The following is an 18,621-nucleotide window of genomic DNA, read 5'->3' on the forward strand; positions in this document are numbered from 1 at the left end:
AAGTACCTACTACTTTGCTTAAAAAAAAAAAAAAATATTAACCACCAGAACAGCTTACACCTACTTTGCTAAATTTTCTACTTTGCTCTCCTAGAGGTAGCCAATGTTTCTGATTTATAATCTAACATCCCTAGTCTTTCTTTGTAAATGTTTCCAAGTAAGGCACCAATTTATTTCATACATCCAAAGGCTCCATAAATGGTATCATGAAGCTCGCCTTCTTCGTCCTGTTTGTGAGGTACACGTTAGGATACATGTGTCACAGTTCAGGTACTGGGAGCAGAGTCATATGAAACTCTGGAGTTAAGGCCACATCCGAGGATAGGCTAAGTTAGCCCAGAGAGAAAGAAGCCATTTCTAACATTTGGAGGGTGGCTGGACAAACTAGACAGAAAGAGGGAAGAAATCACAGCCTCATGGAAAGAGGAAGAATGGAGAGAAGACTGCCTGTAGAGATCACAGCAGCACATGGCACGCACAGCTGCTGTCTTCCTCTGAGGACTGAGGCATACAAGGCAAGAGGAAGGAAAAGCAGGACCGTAAGCTAAGGCCAACCACCAGCAGGTGGCACAGTATTTGGTACTCACCCAATGGCTACTAAATCTTCGTGATGAGGTGAACAAGTAAGACAGAAAATGGTCCTGGGCTCCGGGAAAAGATGCTGGCTGTCACTTCTGTTAAGCCAGTAACAGAAAATAACTCCTTTTTCATCCCCAGAGACTATTAGGTCCTTAACTGTCGGAGACCAATGCAGTGCTGATATTGTGTGCTTCAAACAAAGCAAAGCCGGATTAGTCTCATTTGTCAATGTTGTATAATAAACCAGCCGAATGCTAGGCACATTACAGGCACTTAAGAAGTATGTTGTAACTACCTGCAGAGCAATATAGTAAATCTAAAGTTACAACTTTTCACGTGGTTTTGAGACACAGTTTCACGTGGTAGTCCAGGCTGGCCTGGAACTCAAGGCGATCCTCCTCTGCCTCCTGAGGACTAGAACTGCAGCCATGTACCACCATGCCTGGGGACATGGACACGAACACACACACACTCTTTATATATGCTTACTTTTTACTTACGTGTGTGTGTGTGTGTGTGTATGGAGGCTAAAAGAGGGCATTGAATTCTCTGGAGCTGGAGCTGGTTACGGGACAACCCACAAGGATGATGGGAACCCAACTTTGGGTCCTTTGGGACAGCAGTTAGCACTCTACACCGATGAAGCAGCTCTCCAGCCCCTATGTTTTTTATTTGTTGTGTTGGGAGCGTGCAGTACTTTTATGTGGGTCCTAGAGATTACACTACTCAGGGCTGGAGAGATGGCTCAGTGGTCAAGAGCACTTGCTCTTGCAGAGCTTTGGTTCCTAACACCTACATGGTAACCATCAGTAACCTCAGTTTTCCTCTTGTCTTACTACCACAGACACCAGGCACACAGGCAAACTCAGGTCATCAGGCGTACATGGCGAGTGCCTGGACCTGGAAAGCCATCTTATCTGCCGGGCGTTTATTTTATATGAACCTATTGATTCTTTCAGACCGTGTGGGCCGTGCTCTCCGTCACTGTTCCTCAGCTCTGTTGCTATATCATGAAAGCAACCATGGCTGCTGTTCCAGAGGTCCTGGGTTTGATTCCCAGGGCTCACACAGCGGCTCTTAACTATCTATAATGGGACCTGAATGTCCTCTTCTGGTGTGCAGACAAATAAGAGACTTAGTGACTGTAGCCATACTTTAACTTGTGGTTTCTCTCTTTCCTTCTCTCCCTCTCTTTTTTTGAAGAGAGGATCTCCTGTAGCCCAGGCTGGCCTTAAACTTCCAATCTTTCTGCCTCCATTTCCCAAGTGCTACGATTATAAGATGTGCCCATTTATGCAGTACTGGAGACTGAGCCCAAGACTTTGAGTATGCTAGGCTGGCAAGCATGCTACTGATTGAGTTACCACACCTACCCGAACCTCTGCTTTCTAAGCAAAACAAGCATCTTAAAAAAAAGGGGGGGGGGGGAAGGTGTGAGAGACCTTCCAACATACCTAACTTATGAACACAAATTATTAACTTTCCTTCACACGGATGAGACATATCAAAACATTCTGAGGACTCGGGACCCACTGTTACCTGATGGAGTGTGTGCTCTGTCACTACGGCCTTGGTCTCTACATCCCAGATTTTCACAGTCCCATCATCCGAGCTGGTGGCACAGAGGTTGTATTGTCCAGGGTGATGAGAAAACGTGAAGCCAGATACTCTTTCAGTGTGTCCCACCAACTCTCCTACAACTGCAAGTACATCCAGACTTGGTTAACTGTACCACTACGCAATCAGAGAGCACGCTGCTGGATGAACAACAGCACGCAGCTGAATGGGAGTCGCTTAACACACGTGGAACAAAGACATACACAGATCCATGCCAGGTGCCAGTGATGCCCATACCTTTCTCCGTACTTCAGTATTCTCATCTATAAAGTAATTTTCGTGTCCTTTGTTGAGCCAAGTTCACAGGCTGAGGACCAGTCCTAGTCTACCGGTGACCGTGAAAGCCATATTTACTTAATCTTGCCATAGGTCATAAGGAATAGGATAAAGTTGGTATTTCGTAATGCAAGGCATAATCAAATCTTGTTTTTTGTTTGTTTCAGTCTCTTTTGAGTCAGGACCTCGTTACGGAGCCCTGGTTGGCCTGGAACTCACTTATGTAGTCGTAGGTAAGGCTTCGAACGCGCGGCAATTCTCCAGCCCCAGCCCTCCGAGTAGTTGGGATCACGGACAAGCATCACCGCATCTGGCGCAAATTCAGTCTCACACATTCATCTTACAGAAACCAGGATCCCGTTCATTGCCCAGCGGGAGCAGGGAACCGAGAAGAGCCCCCACCCCACAGGTAGAAAGGCCGGGAGGGCGGTAAACGCCGGGTCTAGGCTGGGCCAGCCCCTACGAGCGTAGGAGCCCACGTGCGCCCGCGGCCCGAGCCGCGACCTACGGACCCCGGAGAGAACGGCGGGAACGACCGCGGCGGCCCGTGGGGGGCTCACCTCGAAACGGAGGCGCCCCTGGGCTCGCGCCCGCGCCCGGGCCCACGCGGACGAGGAAGACGGAGGTCCGCGCAGCGAAGCCAAAGACGCCTCCGGGTGCTGCGTCGCTGCAGCGCGCGCAGTACCAGTTGGGGGATGGCGGCAGCGTCCGCGGCTCTGGTTTCATCTCCGCGGCCGCCGAAGCCCAGCCAAGCAGCTCCGCTAGGGTGGTTCGCGACCGCGGCGTGTAGCGGCAGGGGGCGGGACTAAGGTGAACCCCGCCCCTGGAGGTGGGCGTTACGGAGCGCGCCGAGGCCCAAGCCGCGCCGCTCGCTTGCGCGCTCTGCCTGGGACTGAATTCTAGGCCCCGAGGTTAAGCCTTTCCCTTAATTAAGGGATTAGACCCGTGGAACCCGCCAACCAGCCACTGCTGTTTAATCTTCAGGGCAGTTAAATATTCCAATCCATTGTTTTTTTTAAACGATACGTAGCGGCGTACTTTGCCAGGGAGGTGTTTTAAAGACAGCTCTGGCGTAAATCCCAGCCTTCGGGAAGCTGAAGCCGGAGGACTGCCGTGAGCTCCAGGCCAGGCAGCCTGGGCTATAGTGTGAGAGCCTGTCAAAATAACTAAAACGAATCAAGATTCAGAAAGGGCAGGAAGAGTTTCTGCAGTTGGGTGGGAGTTCTGATTCCGGGTTCTTGATATTCAAAGATTAAGATTTGCCGTGCCTCCTCCTGCGGATGGAGTGCCAATGCTGTGAAGAGAGTGTGGTTAGTGACCCGGAGGAAAAAGAACGGGCCTCTCCTTACAACTCAAACCTGAGTAACTTGCCCGGATTCTGTTGTACTTCGGTACCGCCAACTGCCCTCCCTGAAAGTGGCTTATGAGAGAGCCCGACGCACGCCAGCATAGCCTAAGGGCGTTAAATTCAGTCACCTGGCCCCACATTGATCACTAGTTTTGCCAGTAACTCAGATCAGATCTGTCTCTGCATGGGCCACCGTGCAGGGCAATTTAGTTTTTGAGTTTTCTCAGTGATGTTCACAAACTCGTGGAATTAGAGTGATCTTTCCCCTCTCTGTTTCTTTTTTGAGATGGGATCTCACTATGTAGTTCTGCATGGCCGGGAATTTGCAGCCCAGGGTGGCTTCGAACTTGTGATCTTCCTGCTTCAGCCTTTCATATGCTGGAATTACACACATGAGCCACTATGCCAGGCTTCCTTGCTTCTGAGACAGAGCCTGACAGCGTGTCCTTGCACTCATGATTCTTTATTTATTTATTTTGCGCTCACGATTCTTTAACCCCAGTCTTTTTTGTGTTGTGTTGATGCTAGTCATTTCTAACAAGAACCCTGAGACCCACTGGGGATGCAGTTTGATGAAGCAGCCTGCCTCCATCATAGGCTTCAAAGCCATTGTATAGTAAAGATAAACCAGGTTTATTCCTGTTTGATTAAACCGCTGTTTCTCAAGGACTGGGCTATATGCCCCACCTGTAACTGTACAAATGGTTCTGTAGTGCCTGTTACGGGAAATAGCAACCATGTCTCCGTTTCTTTGTTAGAACCACTTTGCAATCATGCTGTTCTTTCAGGAGATCAGTATGACCAGCTTATTATGCGAATGTTCTGCTCCTGTAGTCCCACCTATTTTGCCTGCCAAGTCCCTCATTTAGAGACCCTCTGCCCCTTCCTTGTGTCCAATGCTGGCTTCTCAAAGTTTAGGGAAAGGCAGCTCGTATACACGAATAAAAAAAGCTTGCTTTAACCAATCGCTTGCTTTAATTAATTTGGCCATGATGATTTGGGTCGGTATTCTTTCTATATCTTTGGCCTCAATTCTTTAAGGATTAACAGGTTCCCCTGCTCTTTTCAGGTTGTTTATGAGGCGAGACCACAATTTTTCTGAATCCAGGTGAGTTCCCGGAAACCCACTGATTCTTTGTCTTTATGAGGTCATTCAGTCCAAAGAAAGGCTGGTCTGACCAGACTTTACGCAAAAAACAAACAGCCCCCCCTCCACGCATTCTGGTTTCCATGACAACGCAATCAGAATTTCCGGGTCGGGGAGGCGGGCTTCGGACCGCGCATGCGTGCAGTCCGCGGGCGTCTGAACTCCGGGGCTTCCGTAGGGTCAAACATGGCGGCCGCCCTTCTACGAGAGTTGGGTAAACCTTAAGGCTCTCTTAGGATTTGGGGAGGGGAGACTGTGAGAATCAAACTTGACGTCTCGTATTCGTTTTTGTAGGTTCACTGTGGGTACCTCACCTGAGGATCTGGGCAACGCAGGCGCTGCGGTAAGTCTCCTGCCACGGAGATTCTAGCCGGGTGCGTGTGGTCTGCATCCCTCCCAGGACGCTTGTGTGCCAGGCTGCGTTTTAGGCCTCAGGCGGAGGGCTGCACTGCCCGAGACTGCTGTGTGACCTTGCGAAGACTGTCACTCCCGAGGACTCTTCTCAGTGTTTTCTGAACAGCCTCTCCCTATCCTCTGGCCTTTGACTCTTCCACGACCACAAATCTTCCTAGTTACTTCTCTGATTACTTACGTGGACAAGGAGTGCGCCTCAGGCAACTGGGGTTTTGAACCTTATGTTCTGCAGAGTGTTCTGGAGCCTCTCGAGAAAAGCCTTCGTTTTTTTTGTTTGAATCGCTCTACATGGGTCAGGCTGGCTTCTGCTTCCCAGTTGTATAGGCTGGGATCCCAGGTCATGCAACATCATGCCTGGAGACAAGCATTCTTGATTAGAAGTTAAGGAATGCAGTTGAGTTAGCACTGGCATGAAGCCATAGGGCACTTAGAAAGTTTTGATTACATATATAGTACTTGTAGATTAATTGCTTCATTTGGAGCAATAATTTAACTTCATTGTGGTAGTTTAAGACTTATTTCAGACTTGAGAAAGGTGTACGTATTCATAAAACTTTGTCGCTATTAATTCATGGCATACTTAATTTCCCAAGCATTATACTTAATTTGCGAAATCTGCATTGAGGATCTGAGAAATGTAAGGCACTGGTGCATGAGGGCATGTCAGATGACATGTATCTCCCAGTGAAGAAATCTTGTTTAATAGTTTATATAGTGGCTTCTTAGAAGCATTGAAGTCAGCACTGAGCAATTCATGGTTCTGTCATCCTGTTGTGAGTGATGATATAAAACAATGTTAGAGGCCTTCGGGACATAGGCTCATTGCTCTTACACATATGAAAACCAAGGCCCAAAGAAGTGAGAGTGTACCCACTGGTTTTAAGTATGTAGAAATGTAAACAACCATGATTTAAGCTGGAGAAGAAAGTTTGAAGTTGGGTACTGTAAGGTCTAGAGATCACAGGCATATTGGAGGATTGACAGGATAGACACCTGTTCAGTGGGCCTCATTGTCAATGACACTGTCCATCAGTGCTATGCTGTGTTGGATACTGAAGGGTGTGGTGTGACATATTAATTTGTCATCCAACAACAACAGAATGAAGTTCATTTTACTCTCATACTACATGTAGTTATATCTGAAATTTACTGAGAGGTCTGTGAGGCTAAGCATTTCACTAGCAGTATTCTATTTCTTCTGTATGGTTTTAAATATATTTGATAGGTGTCAAACTGAAGCTATTACCTTTACTAATGCCTGGGTGTCCCATTTTGGCTGTGGGGTTGTCTACATGTGGCTTCCAAGTCCTTTTCATATGCTTCTGTGGTTTGTGCTAGCCTGCTTGGTTTGTGGTCTGGAAGGCTGTTTCTTGCCTGTCTTGAATACTTCCTGCTTAGGATCTTGTGACCGGCCATTTCCTCTAGAAGTTCGGTTCTTTTCAGTAGGAAATACTTTAAGAACAGAATCTAGGGACCAGGGTGCTCACTGCTTCCAGATGAGTCACTGTTTCCAGGCTTGATTTAGGACATTTCAGTCCTCTTCTTAAGTAGGTATCTGCTGGTTCCCTCACCAAGACTCTCAGTTGTCAGTGACACCAAGAAAGAGAAAGAATTATAGATAAAAGATAAAAAGATATAATCATGGAGAGATGGCTCAGAGGCTACATCACTGGTTGTTCTTCCAGAGAACCTGAAATCCAATTCCCCAAACCACAAGTTGGCTAACAACTATATGTAACTACACCTCTAGGGTATTTAATGCTGTCTTCTGGCTCCAAGGGTAATGCATGTCCATGGTGTAGGCGTACAGATAAAATAGCCACACACATACGATGAAAGTAAGTCTTTATAATGTATAAATAATAAACTGGGCTTGGTGGCACACAGTTTTAATACCAGCACTTGGGATGCACAGGCAGGTGGATGTCTGTGAGTTTGATGGCAGCCTACTTTATAGAGCGCTCCAGGACAGCCAGGGCTACATGGAGAGACCCTGTCTCAAAAAAGCCACACTCACAACATTAAAACATATAAATAATAAGATAGTTACTCATTTCTCTTACCTCCACAAAGAATTTTAAGCTGAAGGAACACATGAGCATCCTTGCTTCAGAAGGGGTTCCTTGTCGTGCTCAGGCCCAGAGAGAGGGGTTGGAACTTGGTGAGGGCATGGAAGAGCAATGGTTCAAGAGGCTACTGCTGTAGTTGTGGAGGACAGCAGTCCTGAACTAGGGTGGTGTTAATGGGAAAGGGATGAGGCCAAGCATTCGAGAGACAGTACTTGGTAGCATCAGTAAGACTTGGTGACTGCCGCCCTGGTTCTGTTCTTCCCCACCAGGTATCCAGGCATGTTGCACACCAGGCTGGACTGGAGGGGGTCAAGCTTAGCCAGGGCAGGTGGTTAGGTAGGCTGTCTGTCGACGTGAGTGCAGGAAAAACAGCCTTCTCCACAGACAGTTTTCAGTGAGGGGCCCAACAAGGGCTGTATAAACCTTGAGGAGTAGGTAGGGGTTTTTAGGGTGAGTGTACATCATTGGCTGGGGATTGCTTCATTTGCATGAAGAGAAATTCCACGTGCTTGCTGGACATGTCCTTATAATGAGAGAGGAAGTTTAACCTGTAACGTGGCCACCAGGCTACATGACTACCTCAAGGCTGGCAGAGAGGGCGGCGGGGCGGGTGACCTGGGTATGTGTACCAGGTCATGCCGTCCCAGACTAGGGAGGAAGCAGCCTTCCTCCTGCCAGTCTCAGGACAAGATTTTCAGCTCATGGTTAGGGTTAGACCTCACTCTTGCTCAGGATCTGGCTTCCCCGTTGCATGGCTTTCCGTCCCCACAGGTGACTGGCTCTGACAGGAGAGTTAAAATGCATGGTAGGGCACTGCTATCCAAGAAGGGCTTCTTTAGTGATGTAGAAGAGTGGCTGCTACTAGGGAAGCAGGAGGAGGAAAAATGGACATTTGTTGAAGTGTAGAGGCCATGGAATAGTGAATTTAAGGTTTCCATTGCCAAGTCCCAGTCTGTTAATCATCATTAACAGAAGTCCTTTCCATCCCAACTTTTACCTCTCTGATGGTTTCAATATGTGACAGTCACTGATTGCACCAGACCTCTCCTGTTCTCAGGTCTGTCGCTTTGCACAGGTGATAAAGTCTTTGGCATCTGTGGGACTGTGTGTCTTCATCCTCTGCTAGGAGATTCTTATTTAAGATGTGGTGGTCCACATTTTTAATCCCAGCACTTGGGAGGCAGAGGCAGGTGGATCTCTGTAAGTTTGAGGCCAGCCTGGGCTACACAGATATAGTGAATTCCAGGACAGCCAGGGCTGTAAGACCCTGTCTCAAGTCCAACCCCCACCCCACCCCCAGAAGTTACTTGGAGCTACTCTGAAGTTCTGTGCTGTCTTTCCTGTGCTTTAGTTTCATAGTGTCTTGTAGTTGTCTTATTTATTTATTTATTTATTTATTTTTTAATATTTGTTTTTTGTATTTAACAAAGTTGGGTAACTGCACAGGTGAGATAAGGAGTAAGTCTATTGCATCTTTCAGTCTTTTCTGGGACTAAGTTGACTTACTATAGAAGGTTAGCATTCAGCAGTCAGTCAGGGCAGAGTGGGTGATGCTCACCATTTGGCTTACGTGAGTCACTAGCATTCAGTCTTAGCCTCCACTAATCTAGCTCCATAGTGTCTACGTAAAGCCTTCTCTCTGTTAATGAACTTCTAGTTGAGAGCCTGAGGTTGTCGGGCTGGTGGTGACGTGGTTTCTGCGAACTGCAGAAAAGTTCCAAGTTTTTATTTATTGTCTTACGGCTTTTCCTTTCAGAGTTTCACCCCAATCATGTATCCACACAAGTGCTTCTCTTGACGTTTCTCGAAAATGGGAGAAGAAGAAGAACATTGTTTACCCACCTCAACTGCCTGGCGAACCTCGGAGACCAGCAGTAAGTATATGGGTAGAAAATAATATCTTATTTGTTTTTTTCTTTTGAGTCAGGTCTTAACGCAGTATAGGTTGGTATTGAATTCAACACTTAGCTCAGGGTGGCTTTGAACTCAAAGAAATCTGCCTGTCTTCTGACTCCCAAGTGCTGGGATTGAAGGTGTGCACCACCATGCCCTGCCTGACCAGTACTCGTGTTTTTTGTGTCTACCAGTGGGTGTTTTGTTCCATGTTAAGGGGAATTGTGCAGTAATTTACAGGTTCTAATTAACTGACCTACCTGTGCCGGTTTGCCTGTGTGTCTTAGATTGCCTGTGCTGTTGCCTTTTTGTTTGCCTTTACTCAGCCTTCTGAACTGACCCTAAGGCCTTGAGAAGGGCGATTTTTGACTACATGAGACTTGTTGCTGACATTTCTTTCACTTTTATTATTATTAAGCTTTTAAAATGATACAGCATCTATACATCCCTGTTCTCACTATGTAGATATATAGACCAGGCTAGTCTAAAACTCACAGGTCTGCCTGCCTCTGTGTCCTGAGTGCTGGGATTAAGGTTATGCCACCACACCCAGCTGATAAATTATTGATAAGGAAGCAGAATGAGTTGGCAAGAATTGCTTTAAGCGTTGTGTATTTGAAATTAGGCCCAGTTACAAATTGGGGTTTTGTTGTTGTTGTTGTTGTTTTGTTTTTTTGTTATATATAAACCTTTGAACCTCAGGTTTGTATTGAATCATTGGATGCTTGCCAAAGACATCTTATTTTTAGCTGCTCAGTAATAAAATCATTATTTTATATACTTCAAACTGTGAAAATTATTCTAGTCTGGGATGTAAAGCAACCTCTAGCTTGAAGCGAATTTGCAGCAGCATGCATACACATCTGCTAAAAAGTTCAGGAACTACACATCGGCATTACCACATCCCGTGTATGCAGTGCGGGGCTCAAACCCAGGGCCAGGCAGACATCCCAACAACGGAGCCATAACTCCAACCATCTAATTTTAAAAAATTAGTTAAAATACTTTAAATAACTATTTTAAAAGTGGTAGTAGGGTAATAGTGGGAAGTGCTGAAGAGGTAGTAGACCAGCAGACGAGAGAGAGAGAGAGAGAGAGACAGACAGACAGACAGACAGACAGACACTGGTCCTGACTTGAGCTTCTGAAACCTCAAAGCCCTCCCCCAGTGACACACCAAAAAGACCACACCCACTTTAACAAGGCCATGTGGTGTCCTAATCCTTTCCTATAAGGCCACTCCCTGTTAGCTTCTGGGGGCCGGCTTCACTCACACCACCACGGGAGGCACCATGCTAGGCCTGGATCCTCAAATGCCAGCCTTCTCCCTCTGCTCATAGGCTTTCAGGCTTGCTTTGACGGTTTTAGTTTATAAAAGGATTTAAGATGGCTCATTTCCCTGAACTGAGAATTGTTCAATATCTACTTGGTGAATTTTTTTAGTTTGGAGGCTGAAGAGGTAGCTCATTGGTAAGAAGACTTGGTCTTGCAGAGGAGCTGAGTTCAGTTCCCAGGACCCACGCGCAACTTCAGTTCCAGGGCATCCGATGCCCTCCTGTGACCTCCAAGGGCACCAGTCACGCACTTGATACACATCATGCGTCCAGGCTAAACATTCATCACATAAAATAAAGTAGATAAATTTAAAAATTACAGTTTCTGTTTCTTCCTTACTAATCTTTTAACATAATGAGACTTTGAAAAAAAAAAAAAAAAACAGATTTGTTCCAAAGAATCTCTGGAGCCTTTGTCGTCTTTTATTTGCTGTGACAACAATTTTGTCATTGGGCATAGAGTATGGGAACTAATAGCTATGTCACTGTCGCTTTGATAAGCCTGCTATAACATGTTTTTTCTTTTTTTCTACTTGCAAGGAAATTTACCATTGTCGGAGACAAATAAAATACAGCAAGGACAAGATGTGGTATCTGGCAAAATTGGTAAGCTGACGTGACTACTCCTACTCGGTAACCGAGGAAACGAAGCTGTGGGTTCCTCCTGAAGACGCGCCCACAGTGGAGATGTCTGCCTGAAGTGCTGCCAGCGGGGACTCGCCGCGCGCGCTTGCTCACCTGCCGTAGATTTAATGTTGGGGCACAGTAATTGCTTTTTTCAGACAGGTTCTCTCTGTGTAGCTTTGGCTGTCCTGGACTCTCTTTGTAGACCAGGCTGGCCCCAAACTCACAGTGATCCGACTGCCTCTGCCTGCTGAGTACTGGGATCAAAAAAAGGCTTGTGTCATGGCGCCCAGCTTACAGTAGGTTCTTTTTTTTTTTTTTTAATTTAATTTATTTTTATTTTATGTGCATTGGTGTTTTGCCTGTGTGTATGTCTGTGAGTATCAGATCTTGGAGTTACAGGCAGTTGTGAGCTGCCATGTGGGTGCTGGGACTTGAACCCCGGTCCTCTGGAAGAACATTCAGTGCCCTTAACTGCTGAGCCATCTCTCCCGCCCCCTACAGTAGGTTCTTAAGTATCTGTCGTGGCAGAGAAGAGAGGAAGAACTCGTGCGCCTGCTTGCTTACCTGTGCAGAGGCTTATGCTCAGGACACTGTGGCTCTGTGTATTCTCCCTGGTGAGGAGGAGAGCGGGGCAGCAGCTGCAGAACCCTGTCCCCTGTGAGGAGAGGGGGGAGTGCGGTCGGCGTCAGCCTGTCTCTCAGGCCTGTCTGCCTTAGCGGTTCTGAAGCTGCTGTACATGAACTGTTGCTTTTATGCTCACAGCATTTGATTTTGACTAGAAAATAGGATCCCTTTCAAACCTCTCTTTTCGTATTTTGCTTGGGTTTAACACACAGTTTCTAGATTCTACTGAATTTGTAAGGCTCTTACTGTCATTGAAAGGGAGCATTGCTTTTGAGGAGTTTGTTCATTCATCTTTTCCCTTTTAGATACGCGGTATGTCCATCGATCAGGCTTTGGCTCAATTGGAGTTCAGTGATAAAAAGGGAGCTCAAGTAATTAAAGAGGTAAGACTTGGTAGTTGGGAAGGATGGATATGCAGCCATCTTTAAGCCTAAATCCTGGAGTCCTGAAATTTGTGGTGTAAATGCATTTTTAAAAATGAGATGTATATTCAGTGCTCTTGGTTTTATTAGGTCCTTTAAGTCCCTCATTCCTGAGAAATGGTGCTTTTTACACGTTTTTCCTCAGGTGCCTTTACATGCACCAGGCTTTTTGTTTGTTTGTTTTTTCATGGAATGATTTTAAAACATGACTTGGACCTTATTTTGGGGGTGGTGATGAAGGGTAAACTCAAGGCCTAGAGTACACTAGGGAAGGGCTCTACCACTAAGCTACACTTCCAGCCCAGACTTGGTATGTTTTTTGTTTTTTTAAACAACATCACTGTCTCTTCTTTAATATGTATTTATTTATTTTATATATATGAACGCTGTCTTCATGCACACCAGAAGAGGGCATCAGATCTCATTATAGATGGTTGTGAGCCACCATGTGGTTGCTAGGCATTGAACTCAGGACCTCTGGAAGAGCAGCCAGTGCTGTTAACCTCTGAGCTATCTCACCAGCCCCACGAGAGTCCTTTTTGAGGGGTGGGTAGCCAACTTCCACAATGAGAGCTTATGATTTTATGTAAGTAATTAAGTGGAAAAAGCCGAAGCATGGCATCCAGGAGACTTGGAAGCATGTTGTCTCAGATAATTCTCTTGCGGTCATGGGTTTGTGTTTGTACATAGGGTTGCCAACACCTCATGGGTATAATACTAATGTGCCTGGCACATGGCTGTTCCGTTTTTAAAATGCTGGAGTCCCTGACTCAGATTCAGTATTCCTTGCTAATGGCACAGCCTTAGGGTGTGGGCTTGCCCTTCCCCTACAGAGCCTCCAAGTCTCAGCAGGATGGATGGTGGGCCTATGTTAGTTCTGAGGAAGGGATGCTCACTGAACCCTTTTCTTTAGTACAACTAGCATTTGAAGTTCACTTTGGCTGGGCCTGGTTACACACGCCTTTAATCCCAGCACTCCTGGGAGACAGGCAAGTCAGTCTGTGAGTTCCAAGACTGACAGAGCTACAAAGTGAGACTTTGTCTCACCAATAAATAAATAAATAAATAAATAAATGAATGAATAAATAAATAAATAAATAAATAAGGTAGACAAATGTTCACTATGAATTGTAGGTTTGATCAGGTATACTTTAGATAACAAAAGGGGAGATATATAGTTCCACGTTAGTTCAAAATCAGGTGTGTGAGCAAGCCTTTCTCCTTGTTTAAGGTTCTCTTAGAAGCACAAGACATGGCAGTGAGAAACCACAATGTGGAATTCAGATCCAACTTGTACATAGGTAAGACCTTTCCCATCTCCAGCACAGTGCTGCCTTTCACCTGATGCCAGGTTGGTGAAAGTGGTCTTCGGTGTCTCACTCAGGCCAGTCACCTGTTCTGGCAAAGGTGTTCTTTAGCCCTTAGCACTTCAGGATTGATCCATCATGAGTGATAGATTTGCTGGCGTCTCACTGTGTGTTCTGAGTGTGGACTGGGTTGTGAATTCTCTCACCATGGTTCATGCTGCCACCCTTTAGTACTAGCACCTAGGAGGTAGAGGCTGGTGGCTCTCCAGGAGTTCAAGGCCAGCCTGGTCTACATAGCAAGTTCCAGGACAGCCAGGGCTACATAGACTATGGGTTGTAGGGTAAAAAAGGTAGATGAATTGTCAAGTGGAAGAAGCTCAGTAAGGGATCACATGTAAACTTTAAGGGTCATTTTATGATGTACCACACTAGTGCCTCTGTTGTAAGAGTGACTGAAGTGGAGTCTTCTAGTTATCAGGCTGAGAGATCTGCTGATCCAGAAGAGAGGAACAGACAGACCAAAACCACTGAATTATCCAGTCAGTGAGTGGGCAAATGAATTACACAGTTCTTAAGAGGAAAATATAAAAAACATGGAAAAAAAAAGTTCACCATCCTCAGCTAGGTTGGGTAGTGGGAGCCTTAATCCTGGTGGGGATGTAAGCCAGTGCAGCCGCTGTGGAAATCAAGGCAGAGAGCCTCAAAAACGAAAAGCAGACTGACCACCTGGTGTGGCCGCACCCTCCCGAGCACACACAAAGGACCCTGAATCAGCATTCCATAGACCTGCACACCCATGTTCCTGGGGCACTGTTCAGAACACCCAGGATAGTGCACATGGACAGGCCAGAGTGCCTCTGGGTCAGATGATGGTTCTGTGGTTACATCTCTTTGCACATTTATGTGGATTCCAATGGCAAATTCATGTTGTCAGGCTTACAAGTGTTTCCAGTCCCATTCCTGCCTTTCCTACCTCTGTGTTGGGGATGGAATTTTCCTTCGACTGCAGGACCATATGTAATCTGTCTCCCCGTGCTCATCTTTCGTCTCCACTTGTTTGTGTGCCACTTAAACATGCTTAGTGTCATTGTGCCCATGGTCTTCCTAAACAAGCTGCGTGTGCTTGCATCAGAACGTGCTTATTGCCCTCTGACAGGAACATCATGGAGGGTGATTCTGCTCTCAGGTCAAGTTTCTGTTCCTCAGGGAAGACTTCCTCAGGAAAACTCTTGTTTTTATGTCTGAGAATCAGTCTCATGTCGCTGAGACTGGCCTCACACTTGCTGTGTAGTTAAGGTTGATCTTGAGATGCTGATTCCCCCTGCCTCTGCTTCCTAGATTACAGGCACCGGCACCATGCCTAGTTTCAGGGAGGTGTCCTGGCATCTCCACCATCCCGTGAGTCTATGTCATGTTAGTCAGCTTGGCTTACTTCATGAAAGTCGCCATTAATTGAAGTTTTTATTGTGCTTGCTGTCTTTGTCTTCAATGGAGCTGTGTGGCAGGGTCCGTGCTTCACCCCTAGAGCAGGGCATGGTTCCTAGGTAGTGCCCAGGAGACTGAGGATGCCTGTCCCAGCCAAGCAGCGAGCTCCTGCACTCCCAGGATCTAGCGAGGGTGGTCAGGGCCTACTCAGCGGGTGCAGATGCAGTGCTGCAGAGAGCAGGCGCTGTTGTGACTCTCTCTCTTTCCTCTATAGCGCGGTCCACCTCAGGTCGAGGCCAGTGCCTCAAGCGCATCCGTTACCATGGTCGAGGTCGCTTTGGCATCATGGAGAAGGTCTATTGCCACTACTTTGTGAAGCTGGTGGAAGGGTCCCCACCCCCACCTGAAGCCCCCAAGACAGCAGTTGACCACGCCAAGGAGTATATTCAGCAGCTTCGCAACCGGACCATCATCCACGCTCTGTGACAGCCTTTCTGGCTCCTCAGTGTATATAGTTCACATTTATTTTAACAAGTAAAAACAAGTGATTTTTATGTTTTCTCATGGAATTATTGAATTGCAGTGTATAACTTCAAGGTTTTGTGTGTGTGTGTTGGGGTACATATCCCTTTGTCCATGTTCAGGAGTCAGAGGATGTTTTGGTTTCATTTTTCCAAGACTAAGCGGACGTGAACGAACCTTATTGCATTCTAAAACCACGCAGTAGGTGGCACTCTCCTCATGGCTGAAAGCAGTTATCAGTTAGCCTCACAGATCACTCCCTCCCTTTCTCCTTCCTTCCCTCCATTCCTTCCCCTCCCCAACCATCTGTGAAGAATGGCATTGGCATTTTGATGTGCATTTCTTGACTCTGTATGTTACTTATTATAGTAGGAACACTTTAACCCAAATCCTCAATTCCAGGCTCTTTTTTGTTTGTTTGTATGTTTGAAACAGTGTTTCTCTGTGTAGCCCTGGCTGTCCTGGAACTTGCCACACTTTCTAATCCAAAACCAATTCAACTAGCTGTGGGCCAAGTATTGTAATATATGAGCCTATGGGGCCATTCCTACTCACACTACCACAGTTTTTTTTTTTTTTAATTTAACTTTATTATTTTATGTGTATGGACGTTTTGCCTGTGTGTGTGTCTGTGCACCATATGTGTGCAGTGCCACATGTATGAGGTCAGAAGACGCCTTCAGGTCCCCCGGAACTGAAGTTACAGGTGGTTGTGAGCTGCCGTGTGGGTGCTGGGAATTGGACCTAGGTCTTCTGGAAGGAGGAGCCCAGTACTCTTAACTGCTGTGCTGTCTCTCTAGCCTAACACATATTCCTGACAGAGGTGCCAGAAACAAATGACAGGTGAGGTGTGGTGCTAGGGAAACTGGGTATGCACACGCACAAGAATAAAATATCTGTCTCTCTGCCTGTGCAAAAAGCAGCTCGGAATGGATCAGAGACCGAGGTGCAGCCAGAAACGGGGAGTAACACCGGTAAAGAAGAGTCCACACACACTGTCAGACTGGGAGTATCCAAACAGCAGAAGGCCGCTGCACGAGCAGGATCTCCAGTGAGAAGAGGCCCCACATCCACGGAGAACTGAAAGGAATCCTATTTTAGTGCATTGAGGTGTCAAATGCCTTTAATGCCGGCAATCGAGAGGCAGAGACAAGTGGACTCTGTGAGTTTGAGGCCAGCCTGGTCTGTCTATTGAGTTCTAGGTTAACCAGGGCTACACAGGGAGACCCTGTCTTCAAAACAAAACAAAGCAGAAAACCCAGTGCTTAAAATAGACAAATGATCTGAATATCCCTTTGTGAAAATGGAAATACCAGTAGCCCAAAGGTAAGTGAGAACCAGTGTCTTTAGGACTGCTCTGGGGCCAGCCCTATCACTCCTGGGAAGACACGGAGGGCTGGCTAAACACAGTTAACTTGGTTGTTAACACCTGCAGAGGAGACGACAGCTTTTCACGTAGGAAGCAAAGTGGATGGAAGCAGAAGAGCCTGTGCTTAGGAAATAGAGACTGTGACAAAGTGCACTTTCTCACCCGAGGAAACTAAAAGAACTGAAAGTGGTCACGCTTTCACACTGGGAAGGCCAGGCAGGGTGCACTGGCCAGCACACACGCTGTCAGTAAGTGTGGAAATGCCATATTGAAAGCTTGGCAAATGAAGACATAAGAGCATTACACACATGCAGACAATGTCATGAAACCATGTGTATAATTAGAATATGCTAACACATGTAACAGAAAAATGTATAGTTGATATATCAATAAAATGAAAAAAATCAAAAATTCTTTTTAAAAGGTCTCGATTGCACAGGATGATAAAGTGAAAAGTGCAAGGCTGTGGGCCTGCAGGGTGTCAGGCAGCTGGGTGCTGAACTGTTTAGGATAGGGGTGCTGGGCTACAGAGCTCAGAGCCTGGGAGTCCCTCCTAGTCCTTCCTCAAGGATCATTTCCCAAAGCTGATTCTTAGGTGATGCATTCTCTGGGTCAGCAGGGGGTCTGGTCAGGAAGAGGGGACTGTGTTAGGAATTCCACCCAGGATTGCCTTAATGGTGATGGAATAAACGAGGCAAAAGGGAAGCAGAAGACATCTACAAATTACAAAGTCAGGAAACTGCTGCCACTTCTTAGATAAGATGCAAAGAAAGACCTGCCAGAGCTGAGGGTGTGGTGCTTCCTGCCAAAAGCTAGAGCCAGGAAGAGCCTTTCTGTGGTGCTGGGGCTCTCAGGCTCCAGGGCAGGCTGGCCGTTCTTGAGAGCACTCAGGAACACCACCTGGCCTTGTGCGATGTCTGCAGCTTCCATGGCAAAAGGGGTTTTCATAATTTCAGAGCTATTTTTGAAGAGTTTGACTGTTTTGTCTTCAAGTTTGCCACATATGTCTGTGTGAGCAATTTCCTTCTGTGTTTGCTGTAGTCAGATAATGCAACATGCCCCATCCCGCAAAGACACCCATATCCTCATCCCCAGAACACTGAATGTGCTAGGAGTATGCTAGGTTACAAACGTAATCCAAACCTACTGGTGAAATTAAAGTGTATGATGTGTGCACCTTAGAGTTTCCTGTTTTTCTCGTGATCATGGAGTTTTAAAACTGTAAGAAAGGCGACAGAAGGGAAAGTCAGAGGGAGGTGTAGCTAGAGAAATGCAGCTTTGCTGGCTTTGAAGAGGGCCAAGGAATCTGAGAAGCATCTAGAACTAGCAAAACACAAACATTCTTCTATGGTCTCTGGAAAATAATACAGCAGGTGTCTGTCTGTTGGTTTTTTTTTTTTTTTTTTTTTTTCTGTACTCCCTCCTAGACTTACCCTATGTGTTCTCTTTGCAATAAAACTAAAGTTTCAAATCTAGCACTTTCCTCAGTACTGAGAGCCACTCTAGCAAATTGCTGAGCCTGAGTAAACGTTTATTTATTTATTTTTTCTTTCTATGTGGGACCTCCAGATTTGCTGGGAGCCCATAGTGAGTTAATGAGGAATCCCAGAGATTCAGAAAGTCTACATCCAGGACAGAGAGTGTAACA

General features: G+C 46.3%; 2 protein-coding genes across 7 annotated transcripts in view; one reads left to right on the forward strand and one right to left on the reverse strand.

Moving 5' to 3' along the window:
• Positions 1–3,243, reverse strand: part of Gemin5 (gem nuclear organelle associated protein 5) — a 44,923-nt gene extending 41,680 nt beyond the window's left edge. For all 5 annotated transcript variants that reach the window (XR_008719614.1, XM_055602763.1, XM_055602762.1 and 2 more), the window contains exons 1-3: positions 3,033–3,243; positions 2,119–2,279; positions 588–769 (exon numbers count right to left, since the gene is read on the reverse strand). Coding sequence is in view for 4 of the 5 variants with exons in the window: in XM_055602763.1 (XP_055458738.1) it covers positions 588–769; positions 2,119–2,279; positions 3,033–3,198 (509 nt within the window). In the remaining variant the exon portion in view is untranslated. The remainder of the gene's footprint in view (positions 1–587; positions 770–2,118; positions 2,280–3,032) is intronic.
• A 1,884-nt stretch (positions 3,244–5,127) lies between these two features.
• Mrpl22 (mitochondrial ribosomal protein L22) lies at positions 5,128–17,385 on the forward strand. Of its 2 annotated transcripts, XM_055602765.1 has the most exons (8): positions 5,128–5,181; positions 5,262–5,310; positions 9,207–9,324; positions 11,218–11,283; positions 12,234–12,311; positions 13,582–13,651; positions 15,357–15,589; positions 16,528–17,385. In XM_055602765.1, the coding sequence occupies exons 1-7, from the start codon at positions 5,154–5,156 to the stop codon at positions 15,566–15,568; spliced, it is 621 nt and encodes a 206-aa protein (XP_055458740.1). In that variant the 5' UTR covers positions 5,128–5,153; the 3' UTR covers positions 15,569–15,589; positions 16,528–17,385. The 2 variants fall into 2 exon arrangements, with proteins under 2 accessions (XP_055458740.1, XP_055458739.1); XM_055602764.1 differs by lacking the exon at positions 16,528–17,385 and having other exon boundaries at positions 15,357–15,636.
• The last annotated feature ends 1,236 nt before the right edge of the window (positions 17,386–18,621 follow it).

Source organism: Psammomys obesus, unplaced genomic scaffold (genome assembly GCF_907164565.1).
Source record: "Psammomys obesus unplaced genomic scaffold, mPsaObe1.curated_primary_1811, whole genome shotgun sequence".
Lineage (NCBI taxonomy): Eukaryota > Metazoa > Chordata > Mammalia > Rodentia > Muridae > Psammomys > Psammomys obesus.

Excerpts from the sequence above, each read along its gene's own strand:
- Mrpl22 (XM_055602765.1), top strand. The coding sequence starts at position 5,154 with ATGGCGGCCGCCCTTCTACGAGAGTTGG. Across the intron at positions 5,311-9,206 it reads TGGGCAACGCAGGCGCTGCG|AGTTTCACCCCAATCATGTA; the intron begins GTAAGTCTCCTG and ends TTTTCCTTTCAG. Across the intron at positions 13,652-15,356 it reads CAGATCCAACTTGTACATAG|CGCGGTCCACCTCAGGTCGA; the intron begins GTAAGACCTTTC and ends TTTCCTCTATAG.